This window comes from Dreissena polymorpha, chromosome 5, assembly GCF_020536995.1.
Source record: "Dreissena polymorpha isolate Duluth1 chromosome 5, UMN_Dpol_1.0, whole genome shotgun sequence".
Classification (NCBI taxonomy): domain Eukaryota; kingdom Metazoa; phylum Mollusca; class Bivalvia; order Myida; family Dreissenidae; genus Dreissena; species Dreissena polymorpha.
This window is the reverse complement of record NC_068359.1, coordinates 53,345,841-53,369,555: the sequence shown is the minus strand read 5'-3', so window position 1 is coordinate 53,369,555 and position 23,715 is coordinate 53,345,841. Positions and strand designations below refer to the sequence as shown.

The 23,715-nt window shown below is 35.5% G+C and overlaps 2 protein-coding genes across 3 annotated transcripts in view; one reads left to right on the top strand and one right to left on the bottom strand.

Moving 5' to 3' along the window:
* Positions 1-1,792: 1,792 nt before the first annotated feature.
* LOC127880878 (zinc finger protein 567-like) overlaps positions 1,793-23,715 on the bottom strand; it is a 24,782-nt gene continuing 2,859 nt past the window's right edge. Inside the window, exons 2-5 of one of the 2 annotated variants that reach the window (XM_052428352.1) lie at positions 17,521-18,018; positions 17,047-17,231; positions 10,393-10,750; positions 1,793-9,239 (exon numbers count right to left, since the gene is read on the bottom strand). In XM_052428352.1, coding sequence (XP_052284312.1) covers positions 9,226-9,239; positions 10,393-10,750; positions 17,047-17,231; positions 17,521-18,007 — 1,044 coding nt within the window. In that variant the 5' untranslated portion in view covers positions 18,008-18,018 and the 3' untranslated portion in view covers positions 1,793-9,225. The other variant, XM_052428351.1, reaches the window with a different exon arrangement.
* LOC127880879 (transmembrane protein 185A-like) overlaps positions 23,363-23,715 on the top strand; it is a 22,994-nt gene continuing 22,641 nt past the window's right edge. Inside the window, exon 1 of the mRNA XM_052428356.1 lies at positions 23,363-23,502. Coding sequence (XP_052284316.1) covers positions 23,462-23,502 — 41 coding nt within the window. The 5' untranslated portion in view covers positions 23,363-23,461. The remainder of the gene's footprint in view (positions 23,503-23,715) is intronic.

Sequence of the window (23,715 nt, the reverse complement as noted above, 5' to 3'; positions counted from 1 at the left end):
CTTTAATTTCTACATAAAGAACAAGCATATAAAAATAAAAACAAACTTGTCTGAATCATTAAAAGGTGATAGTATGTTGTTTGCAAAAGAAAATCTACATACAGTGCTTACACGAAACAAATTTTATTAATTCTAAAAATGTTAAATATTAACACATTTCATTCATCGAAAATAGTATCAAAAGAGCATGTGTAAGCACGTGTATTTGAATAGCGTTTAAAAAAAAAAATGATAATCAGTTTTCTGAGTAAAAACCCAGAGTTGAATTCTGAACACGACAGATGTATACACATAAATACAAATTTCAACAAGGGAAAAATTGTCACAAAACCAGGTTTTCAATTGAAAAAAGTCTGATAAAGGGAGACAATTCAAAATGTGTATTGTTAACCCCCTTGTGTAAAATTGACCTTGATTTCAATTAGAAAAAAAAGAAATGTGTTCGTCAGAAAAACAATGCCCCCTATTGCACCGCTTTGAATTAAATCATTATTTGTTTTGACATTTGACCTTGAAGGATGACCTTGACCTTGAACTTTCACCACTCAAAATGTGCAGCTTCATGTGAACGCCGCTTTGAAAGATTTTTTTTTTTTAATTTTTGTGACTTTTGACCTTGAAGGATGACCTTGACCTTGAACTTCCACCACTCAAAATGTGCAACTTCATGAGATACACATGCATGCCAAAAAAGTTATGGCCAACGTTAAAGGTTTTTTTCCGGACGGACAAACAGACTGACATACACACATACTGACATACTGACGGATAGTTCCATTGCTATATGCCACCCTACCGGGGGCATAAAAAAAGTCTGATAAAGAGAGACAACTCAAAATCAAAATGTGCATTGTTACTGATTGTTCATAGTTACATAGTTGTTTCAAAATCTATTTTTAGTTGTGGCGACCTTGACCTTGGAGATATTGACGTAATTCTTTCGCGCGACACACCTAATTATGTTGAAAAAATGTGCCAAATGATTTTAAAATGTCACAATGAATGACATAGTAATGGCCCAGACAAGCTCATTTATGGCCATTTTCGACCTTCAAACTCAAATTGTGACCTTGACCTTGGAGATATTGACATGATTCTTTTGCACGACACACCGCCTAATGATGGTGAACAAATGTGCCAAATGATTTAAAAATCTCACAATGAATCACAAAGTAATGGCCCAGACAAGCTCATTTATGGCCATTTTTGACCTTCAAACTCAAATTGTGACCTTGACCTTGGAGATATCGACGCAATTCTTTAGCGCATCACACCGTCTAATGATGGTGAACAAATGTGCCAAATGATTTTAAAATCTGACAATGAACGACAAAGTTATGGTCGGACAAGCTTGTTCGGCCCGCCGACATTCGACAATATAATAACAGTTTTTTCCTTCGGAAAACCTGGTTAAAAATGGAACTGGGATAATTTTGTTAATGATATTGCTATGAATCATAGGCAAAATTGTATATGATCAAATTGTATAAACAAAATATATATACGCCTGTTTGTAATAAAAGTGGTACAAATCGCCTTTACAAATGAATTACTATATAAAAATAAAAGAATAAGTGTATGCCTTACAAAATGGAATTTCCATCGGAAATTACAACAATTCACAACACTTAACATATGTCAGATGATAAAAGCAATGTAAATTATAATACACATTTCAAAGATTAAGAGAACATGAATAATACCTTATCAACAAAACTTTTCAAGTCGGTATATACTCTTATACATTTTTTGAAAAGTAAAAAAAAACACTTTCATAAATAAATTACAAAATATAAAAGTTCCTTTAAATGGTACCAAATTATTAAAGAAATTACGAGTTTTTTAATTTGCAAATTATTTTTTTAATGGAAGTAATCCCTTAACAAAAGACAGGAACACTTTTTGATTATCCCTACTATTTTGTGCGGTTTGTAAAAACAACACAAAGACACAATTTGTTTGTCTGCAACAAATATTACTTACATGTTCTTTATGTCAAAAAGTTTGTCCTTATGAATTTCATTGAAGTAAACCTGTATCATTGAAATATTATTCATTTGTTTCCTTTAACATTCCTAATACATGTACATATTCATTTGTAGTTTATTCATTTGTAGTTTAACATCAACAAATGTAGACATAAACAAGTATTATTCACTTTAAAGGGGGGTGATGGCTAACAATTTAAAAAATAACACTTTCAAAATCACATGGTGCAAAAATATTTTATTTGAAAAATTAACAAATTGAAAATACTGGCAAACAAGTCTTGTGTCCATATCTAACAGATGCTCCCTCATTCCATTTTTTTGTTCAAATATGACTTGACCCCTGAGCGTGACCTTATCCTATTGTGACCTCTACCTGTGACAGGATGTCTTTACATTTTGTGCTAAATTATTTTAAAATCAAGCCAGTTATAGAAAAGTTATGGCTCAGAATTAAAAAACCAACATTCGCACATGCAAACATAGGCAAAGACTAAAAGGGCAAATGCTATATCCCATCTTCTTCAAATGGGGCCATAAATAACAGAACATAATTTATGTTCAAAATCCAAATAATCGTACATACTAAGCTGCTCACTTGGAGCCTGATTTTCGTATCTTTCACAATTAAGCATCATATTAACGATACATGTTTACTATTTTGAAACTACACAATTTTGTTGCAACTTGAATCTATCATTATATCTTTGAAAAGACAAGGCTCCAGAATCTCTGAGCCACTCTCTGGGAAAATGGGGCTTAATGCATGTAAATAAAGTTTTGTCCCAGATCAGCTTGCACAGTCCGCACCATCTAAACAAGGACAACACTTTCTGCCTAGACTGGTTTTTTGTTCAGTCTTAATTCAAACAAACAAATCCATAAAGTGGAGAGTGTTGTATCTGATTAACCTGTGCAGATTTCATTAAGCCATGTTGCCACCGAGCCTGGCCTAAATGAAATTTTATATAACTTTTGAAGACAATGTAGATTTTCCAATTAATTTACAGCAAAAGATAAATAATACGAACTCAAAGTCTAAACAATATCAAATATTGTAAGTCAGTTTAAAATTGAGGCAAAGAATAAATGTGATTGTATTTTAAAACAAAACAAACAAGGGACAAAATTGTCACAAAACCAGGTTTTCATTGTGAAAAAAAATCTGATAAAGGGAGAAAACTGAAACTGAACTTTTGAAATGAACAAACAAAATTAACCCCCTTTGTAAGTTTGTTTTTAAAAAAAATCTATTTTTAGTCGTGGCGACCTTGACATTGGAGATATTGATGTGATTCTTTCGTGCGACACACCGTCCCATGATGGTGAACAAATGTGCCAAATGATTTTAAAATCTCACAATGAATGACATAGTTATGGCCAGGACAAGCTCATTTATGGCCATTTTTGACCTTTGAACTCAAAGTGTGACCTTGACCTTGGAGATATCGACGTAACTATTTCGCGCGACACACCGTCCAATGATGGTGAACAAATGTGCCAAATGATTTTAAAATCTGACAATGAACGACATAATTATGGCCCGGACAAGCTTGTTCCGCCCGCCCGCCAGCCCGCCAGCCAGCCAGCCCTCCTGCATTCGCCAATCTAATAACCAGTTTTTTCCTTCGGAAAACCTGGTTAAAAACCTGGTTAAAAATGTGTTTGTCAGAAACACAATGCCCCCTGTTGCACTGCTTTGATTGATTTATGTTTTGGATTATATCCCTTTAAAAAAACATTACTTCCCTTGTAAAATTGATCTGTACCTGCCAAATGATAAATCAAAATGATCTCCCTTTAAAGCTTGTTACTTCCCTTGGATTTATTTTTTTGACCTATGACCTTGAAGGATGACCTTGACCTTTCACCACTCAAAATGTTCAGCTCCATGAGATACACATGCATGCCAAATATCAAGTTGCTATTTGCAAATTTTGCAAAAGTTATGGGCAATGTTAAAGTTTTCGGAAGGACGGACTGACAAGACAGTTCAAATGCTATATGCCACCCTACCGGGGGAATAAAAAAAAGTGTATAACAATAAATATTATTAGCTGTCTCATCATTATTTCAAGAATCAAAACACAATAAATTAATTTGGTTCATAAGGTGATCAAAATTACAATCCCGACAAGAGAAATGGTTCCTTCCTAACAAAGTCCCCAAATTCTACTGTTACTGGGAAGAACATTTTAGTGACATCATGCAAAAATGGGTCTTATGAAATATGTAGAAAGCTAAGCTCCTTACATGCCTTCTTATTCTCAGTCTTGTAAGGAGCTAATCTGTCGGCGGGACTTTATGCATAGTGGACTCTCCCATCCTTCTTAATTGGATCAATTTATTTCCAAAATTAGGGATGTCTAGTATATTTATTTCTATATTTTGAATATTTATTACAGATATTCCTTTAAGCAAACAGCGCAGACCCTGACCACATGATGCAGCGTCTCATCTGGGTCTATGCTGTTTGCCAATGTGCAGGCTGGTATGGAGCTAGCCCATGGCATAAGATCGATTTTCTCATGAAATGGCCCATAGATAATGGATGTGAGGTTCATAGGCCCACTTGTTTAGTCCAACCTGTTTAAATTTATCTTTCTAAAGTGTATAAACTGAAGGTCAAATTGTTGAAAGTAAAAATGTACAAGAAAAAAATCAAAAGTTTAAATTATGCTGACCAGGACAAAATAGTTTGCTTTGGAGAACGAAAAAGGCTAATTTTATCAATGGAAGAAGATATGACCATTATGTGTACAAAATCATACTAAAAGGAAGAAAATTAAAAATACAGACCCACACAGAAATGCATATGCCACTAAAATGCAAGAATGGAATGTTAGAGCAAGCACAAATAAAGGAGCAAAGACATGGCCCCGTGTTACTCAAGTGTTGATCATATAAATAATTAAAACGAAAATTGCACATATGTTTCTCACCTTAAAGTCATTTGCTAAAAACATACATCGTAGGTACACTTAATAATTTAAAGAGGAACACTGAGTAAAATGATAGAACAAAACGGGAATACCAAAGTACGTACACATTTTCCTTGATAATCCTTGAACATGAATGGTGTGACTGACATTTCCTTAGGAAGCTTGACATAATGTTAGAATGTTTATTTGAAGCAACCACTTTGCAAAACCACAATCATGATATGTATGTACAGTGATAAACCAATTTATTGCCATTAAACTTTAAAATGTAGCACATTAAAATCAATTTTCTTTTTATAGTTGTATTACTACCATTGATTCTTTCAAAATAAATGGTAAGAGTCTCAATGGTGTAAAAGCAGTAGAACAATGAGCTATAGAAACATTCAAAATCTTAAACAACACATACCTCAATAAAAACCAATCGCTTTTTCTTACTATACATAAGATTAAAAGAAAAACTCGTAATGATATTTAAAAACAAGAGGACCATCAGGCCCTAAGGCGCTCACCTGAAAGCCAAATGAACTAGACTATTCTGAAAAAAATGCAAGCTGATTCATGAAGATTATTTTGGACCAAAAAAGTGACTTTTAACATGTTTTTTTATATTTGACCTTGTGACCTAGTTTTTGAGCTCATATGACCCAGCTTAATCTCTGGCAAAACTTCATTGGGACAAATGTTCTGACCAAGTTTCATGAAGATTGGCCAATAAATGTGGCTAATATAGTGTCAACAAGTTTTCACTAAAGCCATATAAGGACAACTGCCTCCCCCCCCCTGGCGGCCATGTTTTTCAACAAACCATAACCATTTTCAAACTCACTCAAGCTATTGTTAGAACAAATGTTCAGATCAAGTTTCATAAAGATTGGATAATAAATGTGACCTCTAGAGTGTTAACAAGGTTTTGTAGTAAATAGCCATTTAAGGAAAAAATGCCACGCCCCCTTGCGGCCATGTTTTTTAACTGATCTCAACCATTTTTTTAACTTAGCCCAGATATTATTAGTTCAATATTCTAACCAAGTTTCATGAGCATTGGACCACAAATGTAACTTCTAGAGTGTTAACAAGGTTTTACCATGCAGTAAAGCCATATAAGGAAAACTGCCCCGCCCCATGGGGGCCATGTTTTTCATTCAACTGGAACCATTTTCCAACTCGTCCAAGATATTATTGGGACACATGTTTTGACCCAGTTTCATGAAGATTGGACTAAAAATGTGACTTCTAGAGTGTTAACAAGGTTTTACTATAGCCATATAAGGAAAACTGCCACGCCCCCCTGGCGGCCATGTTTTTCAACCAACCGGAACCATTTTCGAACTTGTCCAAGATATTATTGGGACACATGTTCTGACAAAGTTTCATGAAGATCGGACAATAAATGTGACTTCTAGAGTGTTAACAAGGTTTGCTATATATAAAACTGCCACGCCCCCTGGCGGCCATGTTTTTCAATCAACCGGAACCATTTTCAAACTCGTTCAAGATATTATTGGGACACATGTTCTGAGTAAGTTTCATGAAGATTGGACAATAAATGTGGCCTCTAGAGTGTTAAAAAGATAAATGTTAACGACGCACGACGGACAAAAGGCGATCACAATAGCTCACCATGAGCACGTTGTGCTCAGGTGAGCTTACAAGAGCACCCCATAAAGGGTGCCACGCTCAGCTGCAGGTGCAGTTTTCAATAAATGAAAGCTTGTCAGTTTTTTGTTGTTGTTTATTTTAGAGGTCACAGTTATCTTGACCTTTGACCTAGTGACCCAAAAATGGGTGTGGCCTGTAGAACTCTTCAAGGTGCAGCAACATATTTAGTTTCAAAGTTGTAGGTTGAAGCACTTTGATTTTAGAGCCAATGTTCAAAACCTTGACAAAATGTCAAGGTTTTAGCACGACACGGGCAGCGGACGACACGACGACGGACACGACAAGCTGGCTATGACAATACCTTGGGTTTTCTCCGAAAACAGCCGAGCATGTAAGCATGATCTTATATCATACATTAAAAACTTAAATAGAACCATGGCAACACCACAAAACCAGGCTGTCAATGATTAAACCTTTCCCACTCAAAGTCAGAGTAAAAATTGCTATGTGCAAACAGCATATAACCATAACAGTCTGCGAGTAACTCAAAGTCTGTTAAAATTTTACCCTGTTTGCTGCTCGTCAGTATTTAAGGGTTGGAAATGAAGCCTTTAAAACTTGAATCTAGTAAGAAAGGTTTTCAATTAAATATAACTTTCTTAGAGACTACAAACACGTCAAAATACATATCTAATGGGAAAGGGTTAAGAATCCAATTTTCTATTTTTAGGAAAAGTGACCTTGACCTTAGGCCAAAAAGCCTCGTATACAATCCCAAACTAGGTCCTAATGCAAGCTTGCTTTATCCTATGTTTTAGCAAGAAAGGTGCGAGCAAAATTTATTGACGGGAAACAATCTGTTTTAAGGTTATCTAGTTTAAGTAACCTTAACCGCGATCTAATTTGCCCCAAATGTGATGAAAAGCTAGGTCTTCATCTAACCTGTTTGACATTGCACACCCGCCCACCATACTTTCATCTCTGTTTGACATTGCACCATACTTTCATCTGAGATAACCAGGGTTTAAAACTTCACTTCACTAAAAAAACTCGTTAACAAACTACTATATTATCATTAAAAATGATTCATTAAAAATAGACATTGCCTGTGTGTTTTAGATTGAGTCATGTATTGGAATATTTAAGAAGATAAATATCATTCAACATTTACAATCAAACAAAATATTTGTCAGTCATTGTTTTATAGTATATATTTATGTAAAATGTGCTCATTTATGTTCGATAAGCACTTATATTTTTTAACATGCAAACCTTTGAGAACCTAACTTTTGATTTATTGGCAATAGCGCACCTACTTTGTTTAAAAAACAAACTAACATAACTGTCTATGAATAAGCTCCTTACACATTATGATTAAATTTGAATATAACACTTAACAGACTAGATAATAAGACAGCTATAATAAGGTACCATATGTATACTGCATACATTCAGCTTTCACAAGAAATCCACCAGGCCCGGTTAGTAAAAGTTGTTATGCCTCTCCCCAAAAGGAATAAAGTTAAAATCATAGGTTGGACTTTGGGGTATACATAGATTGATACACAAAATGGAATTCAAAAAGCATGAATAGCATTGAAATAGTTTTTGATTTTTCAATCTGGGCTATACCTCGAGGCTTGTTTTAACGAATTGCTTAATACTACATGTATTTGACAGCTATTAATCAGTGAAAAGATTCTGAAGCCCCTTGTCATGTTTACTGTTCAAATGTAACCCACAGGGAACAATAGCGGAATGATTTGCACAAGAGCAGGGAGCACTAAAACAACTCACCATTCACAGGCCATATATTTCCTAGGCAGTATACAGTATGTGTCCCCAAAAGTACACCTTAAGATTTCCCATGTACTCCTTTTAGGAAATCATAAATCAGTTTACCAGGGGTGTAATAAAAATTAAGTATAGTAAATATATACCGTCTGGCTTGTCTTAAATTCAACAAAGGTAAACTAACACATCTTGTCAAAGTTAGGCACAATAATTATGATTGCCAAACATGATTTATCAAGTGTGGATTAAGTATTCAATGCGTGTGAATCTGACACTGCCCTTTATCCTTACATTTACCTTCATTGTACGAAAAAGATTCGAAAGGCGAAGCTATGCACATGCTTTAATATAATTTGATGATTGCAACAAACATGCAAATAGTAAAGCATGTTGATCACTAAGCATAAAAAGTCAATGTTATCTAAGAGAAAGGGATTATTTTATGTTCCTTAACCCTTTGTTGACAATTTTATACTGTTTTTGTTTTACTACTCAATCAAGCCACAAGTATCAAACCCCTGTAAACATTTACACCCTGAATTGAGCTTTAGACAAGCCATCTGTCCAAACAATTATTGTGTCAACTAAAATATAAAAGAATACATCATGGTATATTCATGCAGTATGATTATACATTTATTATTATTTTGATTAGTTAATTAAAACAGCTAATAGAAAGACAGCATATATCATATCTACATGGTGTATAAGCCATTGTTTATGAAATAAAACAAAACCAATATCTGATAATACATCTGCATGCAAGCAGACCTGATAATACATCAACATGCAGGCAGCAAGCAGAAGTCAGGTGATGTTGAATGCGATGATCAAGATGAAGCGTGGCAGAAAGACGATGCAGGCAAAATGCACGCAAGCAACAACACCAAAAGCAGCTATCAACTCCTGCAGACTGAAAAAGCATCGACACAACTTAAAAGAGAAAGTCAGCTTATCCGATTAAAACAGACTTTAGAATATTTGAGAAAACTAGACCAGGTAAGAACACATTATTTTGCATCTGTATTTTGTTACCATGATAACAAGGATTCTGCTATACATAAAACATATATATTTATAGATATATACTCTCCATGCACTAAGGGCTATATATCTACATGCATTTAGTCAACATATTAACTAATAAGGGTGGCCTTCAGATATACAGGTTTCATTGAATTTGTTTAAACTGAAATTCTATAAATTTAATGTTTCCCATGATAGAATCTATAAACATGAAAGTAAAAACCTTATGCTGATCAGGCCTTTTTGTACTGTTCTCATGGGTTAGAATATCTTACCTTTCCTCCCAAAAAAGTTTATAATTATAACGAAGACAACAACATCAATTCAGTGACAGGTAGAAAAGCTTGCTATTTTTATCCAGAAATGCTGCATATCTGCTATCATAAAATGAAATATAGTTCACAACACAACAAAAAGGGTATACATATATATACGTAAATCATAAGAAAATAGCACTTTTTAAAGGACTAAAAGCACATTATGATGCTACATGCAAAAGCATTTCGCATAAATACATGGATGTTAGTATTGATTTAACTGATATTCACCCTGCCTATCGTTAGTACTGAAAGAATGACTGAAAGAATGGGGCGAGTCAGAAACCCTTTGTTCGTGGTCCTGATTGGACATCTTAGGATAGTGATGAGTGACCCGTGAAGGGACCTCATTAGGGGCCATATGAGCTGACACAGGCAACTGTGAGTTTTCTATGGACCTACTCTCATGAAGGTTATGCAGTTTGTCATAAAGATTATGAGTTGGATGTTCCGAGGAATGCAGAAAACCCTCATCAGAAAACTTTTGCATTCTTTCATCAATGCCCTCTCCGTGCCTTGCAAGCAATCTCTGATCCGACTGTAAGTAAGGTCCGTCTGATTCCTTACCATGAAGCCTAGACTGGATTACCTTTCTTTCAGCCTCCGATGCCATGCGCAATGCCCTTTGCTCACTTGGGCTCATTATGACGTTAGACTGTGAGTAAGCAAGCTGCGAAAAAGACATTTGAACACTCGCCATAGATGGAACAAAACTATCTTGACCTTTTTGACCCGTAGAGACGGGAGATCCTTGGTTGAGGGAGAACGGCAGTGGCAGAGTTGTGCGGGGACCTTGGTTTCGATCCCTCTCCCCTGAAGGCGTTCCGATTCTCACCATCAAGTTGGACTTTGTTGCCATGAACCGTGGCTTGACCTTGACCTGTGTGGGAAGGTCATCGTCTGGGTCATGGTCATTTATGCTTTCGCATTCCAACATGAAGGCATCTTCAATCTCTGGGAGGTTAGTCTGGATTTCGGAAGCCTGCAGGTCTTTTGAGACACTTTTGCGCTTTTTAACAGGTGATGGTGAAACTATCGGACTGGTGATAGAGCCCTCAGGGGATTTCAAATTTGTATGGAGCTGCAATATAAATAAATGATTTAGTTATCAATGACATTATCAACCTGAAGATAATTTTCAGTCATAAACGTTTTTTCCTCAAATATTTGCCGCAAAAAAATTGTATGCAGTGATTCATTTTGATGTGCATCCTCGCGTGCCAGACGCACATTTTTTCTGGGGCCGCATCCTTCTCAAACATGTGCGTACTCGGGACGCATTGTTGAAAAACTACGATTTTCAACATCGTCAAAGTTGTTCATGATACAGAGTTCGATTTGTGGAGATAAGCGAAACACATGTAAAGACTGTTTTGAAAAGTAGAACAGAAGTAACATTACTACATTCGGGATGTAATACACGTATTTTGATTGGTTGAAATATATCAATTATCCAATCAGTTACGGCGTTTTATTAAAAGTTTGTTGGACATTTAATTGGCTGTCCCGGGTGATAAACAAAGAAAATGCCACCCAAAAAGCTTTTCAAAATTGATCCTCAACAATTTAAACTCGCTGTGTAGATATTTATTGATAACGCAGCCTCGATGTAAACCATGTGGTTTAAATGTGAAGAATAAACGGCGGAAAACACATTTTGTGTTCGTCTAATGTGAGCGCAGACAGTTATATAGTAAAGAGATGTTATTATACATGTACTTTTCTAGATTAATTGATCTGTTGTTTTTTCTAAAGTGACAATTAAAAATTTGAAGTTCTGAAATAAAAAGCATCTTTTATTTTTATACGGTACATACATAATAGTAATACAGATCGTACAGTATTGCGTCCCATGTAGCGTAGAATGTAAGTACATGTACATATAGCAACACAGACATCTGCTGTTCATACTGCAGGATGTGACAGGGGTTTTTCTGTACAGAATAAGGTCTTGACAAAATTCAGGAACAGGTTAAGTGTAGGGAAACAAGACAAACTTATGAGAGTGAAGTTGTGCAATTTTGCCCAAAATGAATTTATGGAAAAAGCTGTCCCTGTTTGGAAAAAAACAAGGCGAGAAGGCTATACACCTTAAATACAGTATGAGTGTTGTTACACTAAATCTGTATTGAAGGTGTAAACCTTTTGACCAAAGCAGAAATTGTCTTTTGTCACACTGTTTGAAAGAGCTTATTTTGACCAAAAAATTATAAACACTAGTCATCCAATTTATTAAAACATTAGTCAGTCCAAAATGTTAAAGATGTAAGAAGTTCTCCGTTTAAGATGTCATATGTTTCACTGTTTGTTATTTAAAGTAAAACAAATAAAGATTTGACTTGCTATAAACCTTTTTCTGTTTTTAGCTGTAAAATTGTATAAAAGAGCCCCTGGCTAAGGCGTATCATGTTAAGAAGATTATTTGTAACAAATTTACAAAGACACAATCTGGGACCCATTGTTTTCAGTTTGGATCCATTGTTTCATAATATGTGAGTCCCAGGTACTCATTGATGTAGATTTCAAAATGAATCACTGTGTATGCTGCCAGTTGGTCAGTCTAAAGTCAGACATACCAATACAAATTTCAAAAATAAAATGTTCTTAATCACTTAACATTTCACCATTTACCAAGCAGAGCTGTTTTCACCATTTCAGAAATATAACCAATGCCCGTGACATAAGGAATATAAGCCTGAATTCACCTTATGTGGGGAAATACTATATTTATCTAAGTGATGAAACTTAAGGATCATTGATAACACTACATAAACAAGAGGGCCTGAAAGGCCCAAATTCGCTCACCTGAGATAACAAGATATTATTGGGACAAATCTTCTGACCAAGTTTCATGAAGATCAGAAAATAAATGTGGCCTCTATCGAGTTGCTATCTTCAATATTGCAAAATTTGACCTTTGACCTTAATCTTTGACCTTGAAGGATAACCTTGACCTTTCACCAATAAAAATGTGCAGCTCTAAGAGATATATGCATGAATGCCAAATATCGAGCTACTATCTTTAATATTGCAAAATTTGACCTTGAAGGATGACCTTGACCTTCACCTTTCACCACTCAAAATGTGCAGCTCCATGAGATGCACATGCATGCCAAATATCAAGTTGCTATCTTCAATACCCCTACATGTATTCAAAAAGTTATGGCCCATGTTAAAGTTTTCGGACGGACAGACGCCATATATTTGACATTTGACCTTGAAGGATGACCTTGACCTTGACCTTTCACCATTCAAAATGTTCAGCTCCATGAGATACACATGCATGTCAAATATCAAATTGCTATCTTCAATATTGAAAAATTTGACCATTGACCTTCACCTTGAAGGATGACCTTGACCTTCATCTTTCACCACTCAAAATGTGCAGCTCCATGAGATGCACATGCATGCCAAATATCAAGTTGCTATCTTCAGTATTGAAAAAGTTACATGTATGGTCAATGTTAAAGTTTTCGGACGGACAGACGCCATATATTTGACATTTGACCTTGAAGGATAACCTTGACCTTTCACCACTCCAAATGTTCAGCTCCATGAGATACACATGCGTGCTAAATATCAAGTTGCTATCTTCAAATGTGAAAAAGTTATGGCCAATGTTAAAGTTTTTGGATGGATGGACAGACACCATATATAAGACATTTGACCTTGAAGGATGACCTTGACCTTCACCTTTCACCACTCAAAATGTGCAGCTCCATGAGATGCACATGCATGCCAAATATCAAGTTGCTATCTTCAATATTGAAAAAGTTATGGCCATTAAAGTTTTCGGAAAAAGGACAGACCGATAAACTGACATACTGACTGACAGTTCAACTGCTATATGCCACCCTACCGGGGGCATAAAAATGCCCCGCCCCCTGGCAGCCATGTTTTGCAACCAACCGGCATCATTTTTGAACCCGTCAAAGATATTATTGGGATGAATCTTTTGACCAAGTTTCATGAAGATTGGGCAATAAATGTGGCCTCTAGAGTGTTAACAAGATTTTACTATAGCCATATAAGGAAAAATGTCCCTTGGCAGCCATGTTTTTCAAGCAAACATAATTATTTTCACACTAATCCAAGATATCATTGAGACCAATCTTCTGACCAAATTTCATGAAGATTGGACAATGAATGTGGCCTCAAGAGTGTCAACAAGGTTTTACTATAGCCATACATGTATATGGAAAAATGCCCTGCCCCTGGTGGCCATGTTTTAAAGCAACCAAAACCATTTTTGAACTCATCCAAGATATCATTGGGATGAATCTTTTGACCGAGTTTCATGAAGATTGGACTATAAATGTGGCCTCTCGAGTGTTAACAAGATTTTACTATAGCCATATATAGACATATTAGGAAAAATGCCCCGTCCCTTGGCAGCCATGTTTTGCAAGCAGAGGTTACCATTTTTGAACTCATCCAAGATATAATAGGGACAAATCTTCTGAGCAAGTTTCATGAAGATCGCAAAATAAATGTGGCCTCTAGAGTGTTAACAAGGTTTAACTTTAGCCATATAAGGAAAATGCCCCGCCCCCTGGCAGACATGTTTTTCAACCAACTGGCATTATTTTCAAACTCATCCATTTATTATTAAGATGAATCTTCTGACCAAGTTTCATGGAGATCAGACAATAAATGTGGCCTCTAGAGTGTTAACAAGATTTTACTATAGCCATATAAGGAAAAATGCCCCTTGGCAGCCATGTCTTTCAAGCAAACGTAACCATTTTCAAACTCATCCAAGATATCATTGAGACCAATCTTGTGACCAAACTCGTGAAGATTGGACAAAAAATGTGGCCTCTAGAGAGTTAACAAGGCAAATGTTGATGCCAAACAATGGACGACGGACAAAAGGTGATCACAAAAGCTCACCATGAGCACATTGTGTTGGAAAGACCATTTTTAATCTCGTCCAAGCTATAATTAAAACAAGAGATTGACAAGCAATATGGTCCCCTACCGGTGAAACTCAACCACTGTCAATTAGTTTTTTATTTGTTGCCATAGCAGCCAAAATTCTTGACGTAGGAACAAAATGAAACGACGTGCATAATCTCCATATTGCCATCTATCCATGTTTTAAGTTTCATGAAAAAAAGAAGAAATTTTAAGTTATTGCAGGATCCAGAAAAGTGTGATAGACTGACTGACGGACAGAGCGCAAACCATAAGTCCCCTCTGGTTTCAGCGGTAGGGGACAACACATGTTTTGACCAAGTTTTATTAAAATTAAACAATAAATGTGAGTGTAAACATGATTATAGCCATATAAGAAAAAGGACCTGCCCCCTGGTGGCAATGTTTTTCAACCAACCAGAACCATTTTCGAACTTGTCCAAGATATAATTGGAACAAATCTTCTGACCAAGTTTCCTGATGGTCAGACAATAAATGTGTCCTCAGTTAACAAGGTTTCTACTAAGCCATAAATTAAAAGGAAAAAAGCCCCGCCCTCTGGAGGCCATATTTTACAAAGACCAGAACCATTTTCTATCTCATCCAGGATATCATTAGAACAAATGTTCTGACCAAGTTTCATGAAGATTGGAAAATAAATCTGACTTAAAGAGTGTAAACAGGTTTTTACTAATCTACATGTATAGCTGTATAAGGAAAAAATGCCTGGCTCCCTGGTGGTTATGTTTTAGAACCAACTGAAACCATTTTCGAATTTGTCAAAGATGTTATTTGCATAAATCTTCTGATCAAATTTCATGAAGATCGGAGAGTATAAATGTGGCCTCTAGAATGTTAACAACAAGGCAAATGTTGAAGCCGCACACAACGCACGATGGACAATAGGCAATCACAAAAGCTCATCATGAGCACATTGTGCTCAGGTGAGCTAAAAAGTGTAGGTCTACTCTACAAATGGCAGAGGGACCCCACTGGTTACTAGGTTTTCTAAGATTTGACCTGGTTACCTAGTTTTGTGCCGTACTTGACCCAGATTGTAACTACCTTAAATTGTATATGGGTTTTATTTAGATTGGGTAATAAATATGGCCTCGAGAGTGGTTACATGGATTTTACAACATTCAACCATGTAAACTGGTTTTTGGACCTGACTGACCCAGATTAAACAAGAGATGTGTTTGTCAGCAACACAATGCCCACAATTGAACCCCTTTGAAGCCGTATATTTGACCTTTGACCTTGAAGGATGACCTTGACCTTGCATCACTCAAAATGTGCTGCTCCATGAGATACATATGCATGCCAAATATCCAGTTGCTATCTTCAATAATGCAAAAGTTATTGCAAAACTTTAACCAAGGTTAAAAATTTGGGACACACACAATGAATAAATGAATGACATGAATGGCCAAAAACAATATGCCCCCGATCTTTCCATCCGCCATCCGGGGGGATAAAAATCAGGCCACATATTGTCAAAATAATCATTATGAATGAATCATAAATGTGTCATTTATAGTAGCAACAATTTTTTTCTAAGATTTGACCTGGTGAACTAAAAGAAACAAGACTATTGCCAAGCAATAAAAGTCCCCTACCGGCTCCACCATTGTCAGAAATTCCACCATTGTCAATTTTTCTTTTATTTTTTGTCATATCAATCAGAATTTTAATGACGTGCATAATGTCCATATTGCCATCTATCCATTTTCCAAGTTTCATGAAAAAATATTAAGAACGTTCAAAGTTATTGCAGGATCCAGAAAACCACCATTTTCAGCAGTATTTCTAGTTTATTTGTTGCCATAGCAACCAGAATTTTAGACGTAGGAACAAAATGAAATGATATGCATAATGTCCATCAGGGCCCTCAATCTAACAAATCTGCGGCCGAGACTCCCACCTGAAAAGTATACTTTTTCCCCTTTTGGAGAGAAAAATTCACCCTGAAATTTAAAAAAATATATGTTTTTTTTAATATTAAGATGTGTCTCATGATTATTGTATCTCAATTCTATTTCAAATGAATATAGTGCAAACATGTACAAATGTAATAATGAGAGTAAGTAAAAAAAATCCCCCCGAAAGCGAAACGCCGCGAAAATTCCCCCTCATGAGGGTAGCGACCCACTTCCCCTAAAATGGATTGAGGCCCTGTCCATATTGCCATCTATCCATGCTCCAGGTTTCATGAAAAAATATTAAGAACTTTTTAAGTCATCGCAGAATCCAGAAAAGTGTGACAGACAGACTGACAGACAGATGGAGTGCAAACCATAAGTCCCCTCCGGTGAAACCGGTAGGGGACTAATTAACACAATGGACCCTGATTCAAACTTTGCCAAGATGTGGTCCTGATACACATTTTATGTCATATGGTGATCACAATATAAAATCAGCCAAAACAAGCTTTAGTGTACCCTTTGAACACTTTCTCACCTTCTGTATATGTGTATTGAGACTCTGTTTAGTTGCGTAACTACGGTCGCACACCTCGCATCTAAACTGACGGGCGATATCGCGCTTCACATGTTCCTCATGGTTCTTCTTGTGGTGGTTCAGATTTGATAACTGGGCAAATGATCTCCCACAACCCTCCACGTCACATTTGTATGGGCGCTCCCCTGGAATGGACCATGTTGCAATACAACACAAGATGAAAGAAAATGCTCAGTTGAGGAAAGTAGCCAAAAAAGAAACTTTTTTTCTATGAAAGAACTAAATTTGGAGGAATGAAATCACTATAAAAAGACCTAACTATTTTAATATCTTGTAATCTTTTATTTTATACATAAACACGTAACAGCTGTTCAAAACTTGGTAAGTCGAGAAACTAAAATTTTCAATTGATTAAAAAAACTTTGTTCAACAAACCACTTAATTTCACAATCAGAGTCAAACTGTGCTTCAAACCTGTATGAACACGCATATGCTGATTCAGATGACAGATCTGTTTGAAGGACTTATCACAATAGCTGCACACATGCTTACGCATATTGTTATGCACAAGTTCATGTTGACTCAACTGAGGTTTATTTCGGAAAGCTTTGAAACAGGTCATGCAGATATGTTGCCTATCAGAGTGTCGCTTAGAAGTGTCACCAGACAAATCCAGATCATCCCCACTGGAGTTCATGTCATCAGATCGTGCAACCATTGAAAGATTGGTAGAAGTTGTTGAGGATACTTGCGAAGGTGATGCCAAGTTTTGCTGATCTGAAAGCTGCTGACTTTGTAAATTTTGCGAGTGAATTTCAGCCTTTCCAACAAGTTCCTGAGCTTGATGATCACTCAAGCGTATTTCATCATCATTATTAAGCTTTATTCTGCTATAAAAAGCACTCTGTTGATTTCCTGTCTCAATATATGTGCTGTATTCTTGGTGTTCATGGGAAGCCATTTCCTCATAACCTGCACAAAGAAGTGAAGTTTGTTAAAACATAACAACATCTAGAGCTTTCATTGTCGTATAATTTGGGAATTTTGTAAACACAATTTTTTGGAAAGCATAAATAACATTAAAGATTAGGATCTCCAATTAAGATGCCATACAATGTCCACTGTGAAACAAAACCTCAAAAGTTGTTTGTAATTGAAAATAACTGTTAACTTATTTAACACTTAATTGCACTTGGTTTTAAATGTTAACCCCAACTTAGAAGGTCGAGGGCACTAAAAAAGATGAAGCGAGAAAATGCCTGTCAGGATATGAACATTAAAAAACGAGTGCTATAAATGAAACCCCTTAGAAAAAACAACACCAGACAGCCTATAATAAACAAGATATTGCTCTTTGAACAATCAACCAAAATGAGCACAGAAATGAAGAAATTATATTAATCACGGAGCGTATATTGACAGGAGTTGAAAAGGGTATTTGACCCTTACTGTAGTCAATTCAAATTTATGCAAAAACTAATCATCCGATTTTATTGGTTTATATGTTATCTTGTTGCTTATTAATTCCTCCTTCAAAAAAATATAACTTTTAGTATATTTCCGTTGTTTATTCAGTTATTAATGGATGTATAGCGAGTTAAACACGAGAAATACACATTTCATGTTTTACCCACGCGCGTTAAACCTTGTCAATACATTGTTACGTAACCAGTAGCTATCGATTAGCGTACATCGAAGCGCCGAGGTTATACATTTTGATGTACCCACTAACGTCTTTTTTTTAATTTTACTTTTATTTCTCGGCCGATTTTGACAAATTATATATCATTAGAAAGCCTACATTTCGTAGTTTTCAGATATATAAATATACATGTATATGAAGTTTAACTTCTAATTTGGGCAGCCCGGCGAGATATAACTCTAACTTTTGCAAATATCAATCCGTTTTAGAATCTATATTTACGGTAAACATGGTCATACTTTATTCAGATTTGTAACATTTATATTAGGAGTTCAGTTTTTAAAACTACATCTTGCTTAGGAGAATAGAATTCTGTATACGACAGAAAAACGATGGGTTTAAAAATGAAAGTAAATAAGGAATGACTTTGTACGAAAGCAGCTTGCGGTCATAACGCTCCGAAATGATGCTACAGTCTTGGCAATAATGCTTTTGCTTAGATACCAACCATTAAATTTCCGTTGCCAGGATTATTATATTTTTTATAGAATATATTGTTCACGAAACATATCAATAAATCTTACTATTAATGAAGCTTAATAAATTAACAATTTCAGCTCTTGTTTATTACACTGAAAGGGTGATAAATTTATATTAGACCTCGTATAAAGCGGACCCTCTTGATATTTTCGGCTTTGCACACTTCAAATAAAATGGGTGTGAACAACATTCTTTTGTTGTTTATTATCAAGGAGGTTATTATGTATAATGATATGAAAGGTACCTTAAATCATCAACTAATTAATCTTATTTAGAGATTCTTAAAAATCACAGTCGGTGTTACGCAGATCATTTCGTATTTTGACATCAGTGCATCATGTCCAACTATTCAAAATCGGATTTTTTTTTCACTGGGATGATGACGACTTAGATTTAGACGAATTGTTAGGTGATTACACATGTAGCAGTGATGATTCTGAGAATGTTAAACCGTGTAAGAAAGTAAGTGACAAAAGCAATCGAATCAATGGGTGTCTACCAGTGTACAGAGTGCCCAAAAACTTACAAGACAATGCCTCGTTTTCGGGGTCATATGATTTCCAAGCACGGATACGAATGAGTGAATGGTAAATATTTCATTTGTTTCATCTGAATTGAAGCGCATTATTGCTAGTGGTAGAGAGTAACAGATCTTGTTCAGTTTGACAAAGGTAGATTGATTTTACTCCAGGGCTTTCCACAGGCCATTTAACGATCCCTCGTTGGCGCTTGAATTTCGAAATCAGAGTCCTGGAGCGCTTGAAATTTTCCGATCAGTGTATTTTTCAGTAAAAGAAAGTGGAGATTGTCAAACAAAATCAAAGTTTCTCTATCAGTGTATCAATATTCCCTGTTTTAAAAGAGCACTCAGTACCTACTTTCACAAGTACATGTAATCGCAGTAAACCCCACATGGGGTAATGGAAATCCACTGATAAGACGTGCGTATCAATTATTCTAGCCACATTACACAGTCATTTAAATGCTGACAAGGATGTATCAGGTAACTTTCCAGCCATCAAACTGTGATGTTCATTGTCCAATCGGTTACGCGAATGCTTATGAGGGTTAACTATCGACCATTATTTTTTATTGACGTCGGGCATGAAGTAAGAGTTCATCGCAGCTTGATTAGCAAGAAGTTAAACCATTTACGTAATATAAAACTGGTAACTAGTACAGTACAGTACATTAAAGACGTTAAATAGTCACTTAAAATTTATTTGATACTATAGAAAAATGGCAAGGTTTGTGTTAAAGAAATAATTTAGAGCTTTTATCGTAAATATTAACCAGAAAGTGATTTATAAAAACGGAATAAACTGGATTATCGGGTTATAAATAGAAACTTGAAAAGTAGTAAGTATACAGTAATAGAATCGGGTTGAAACGGATGTATTGCCCGATTAGTATTGGGGAATCGTTAGAGTCGGGATTTGACTATCTGTGCGGGAAAGTTTTAAAACAATTAAACAATATAAAAAAATATATATATTTTTAAATGACTGGGGGATTTTCTTGAAGAGTCATAGCGCACCAAATGACATCTTTTGACGCTGTTTTTCTTTGAGTTATAACGCACCACAGAACGTGAATTGACACGTTCATTAAAAAAATCAACGTCGGGAGGGTACACACCTCCCGAACCACCCCTATCAGCCTCGGGGTGCCTGACAAAAATCTTGTGGAAAGCACTGTACTCCATTACATGTTTGTTATAATCATTCTTGATTTTAGTTGTCTTTCACTTGGAATTAATACAAAAATAGAGAAGTCATTGTTTGAAGCTTTGACACCTTGATTAAGCCTCTTCAGGGGTGTGAGTGCTTGATTGTAATACCCATTAATGGCATGCTCCCAACCAGCTCTTGTTTATAACACAGACAGGGTGTTAATTTAATTACGAGACAGCGTATATAGCGGACCCTCTTGATATTTTTCGGCTTTGCATACTTCAAATATAATGGGTGTCAAAACATTCATTGTTTGTTGTTTATTTTCAAAAAGGTTATTATGTATAATTATATGAAAGGTTATTTACCTTAAGTTATCAATTAATTAAAATTATTTAAAGGTTCTTGAAAATCCTGGCCGAAAAATATCAAGAAATGAAATTCCTTTTTTTCACGTGTCCTTATTGATTTTTAAATTACTGCTGAGCTAAAACAAGCACATCATAATCACAACGTTTGGAATTACAAGCAACCTATATATGGAAGTTAAGGCATAGGAGCTTAAAAGCTCTCAGGAAAAACATGGATATATTAAACTTTAGGTTACAATATACTAAATCTTTTTGGAGTGCAATGCAATACTCTCTTAAAACATGAACATCATTTATTTGAAGACACGGTTCTCTGTAGGGACACTTGCCATGACTTAATTTTAGAATATTTCTGTGAGCATGTGGCAGGGAAAACATTGTTGTTTACTATAAATTCACTCTTTTATCTGAAGATTGGAGACTACATAAGACTTTGACAGATGGCGGGAAACCCTCATGAACTGGATAGAAGCCGGTAAATAAATGGCCGTAAAACAGTGAATTTTGATTTGTGACGAGTTCTTTCTTGCATACCGCGTGACTAGCTGAAATAATTCGCGTTCAGAATAAATCTGAACGCTGAAACTCCGGTCTGTAAAAACCATAACGAAAAATGAATACAATGCTTTTATATCAATATGCTTAAAATTGCAAAATAACATAATCAACTCATAAAGTTTAAGTTAAGAAGTCCATTTTTACCTCGAATAGCGTCGAATTGAAGTTAAAAGGCATAATTTGTTTCAGTTAAACTTCTGCTTAAATCACAATACAATCACTGACCTCTCGTCATGTTATGAAATATTTAAATATCAACCAATCAGAAGAAGGCATTACAGTGTAATAGGCTGCGTTATCGATTAAAATCTACCTGCGGTATACAGCCGGCACAGCGATTGGAATGGAAAATGTGAGTAGTGTGTTGTTTTAAATTGGTCAGGCGTGCAAAATTGAAAGATTCATTACATAATTCTTACGGAACATTATTGAGAAATGAATTATCTACACAGGTATGTAAATATTATTGCAATCCGTTGATATTAACTGTCTGATATCGGGGCTTGAATGTTGCGCACCACATTCCTTGCGCATCAATATAGACAAAGAAAGAAAACTTTCGCTATTAAAAAGATAGAGTGGACTATTGACGCCAAGAGTCTGCCAGAGCAAAAATCATCAAAAGACTCTATGGCAGCAATTTATATTGACTAACTGCGTGACCTATCTTTTTTATTGCTTAAATCAATTCGGCTTGGAATGCTCTTCGAGAAAAGGCATGGTTATGAGGGTCTCTATGCGCAAAAGTTTGACTTTATTTTTCGTTAACGTTATTGCTTTTACATTGAATTTGTGTAGGAAATCTTTTGGTATATTGTGACCATAAGGTTACAATACACTAAATGATCGCTTCATGTAGGGCTGTACTCTCTAAAAAAATATCATAGTTGACAGGAAGGCATGTTTTACACTTTTTACCATTATTCGGGTGTTATCTTGCGGAGATAATGGTAGGGCATGAATAGGTGTTCACTACTGAATCCCTGAAATATGATACACGTGAAGACTATAGTAAACCATTGCATTAGAAAAGGTTACATTCCACTAAGAAACGGCCGAAAAAAAGTTGCAAAAACAGTCAATTTTGATTTGTGTCAAGTTCTTTCTTGCATTGTACAGGACATATCTTTTTTATTGCAAAATCGATTCCGCTTAGAATGGCCTTTAAGAAAAGGTATGGTTATGGGGGTCTCTATGTGCAAAATGTTGCATTTATTTTCGCTCAAAGTTGTCGCTTTTACATTGAATTATATAGGGAAACTATTTAGTGTATTATGACCATAAGCGTTTATTTTTATTTACATTCCCCACCCACTTTCTTAAACCGAAATATATTTGCACAAAATGCACACAAGCGAGCTAATGTAAATTAAACAAGTTTCATTGCATATTATTGTAGTTTATGAATCTTGCATAGATTGATCCATTCCGGCTAATTTTCGCACAATCGACGAAATATTCTATCAAAATAACTTACACTGAATATGCTGCGAACAAATAAGCGGTGAAAACGATAAATTAGTGTGTAATAACAAGCGCAACAATAACAAGGCGACCCAACAACAACAACAACAACATAATAACTAATTATCGATTAGTTCAATCAAAATATCATACAAATACGATGGAAGATGGTGAATCTCACAAATTTGTTTCAAGACTTTAATCCAAGGTATACTTTAGAAATGAATACGATTATATACGTTTATTTGAAAGCAAATGTTGATGCAGTTCCTTGTTCTGCCACTGTCCTTATTGCCTTAATCTGCTTCGCCAATCCAAAACTCAGGGAGTAGCCTCGGTTTTAAACCATTAAACTTCTTGTATAATATAAAATAAAAAAAACGAGACGTCTATCTGTGATAAAAATAGCTTTTATTTATTG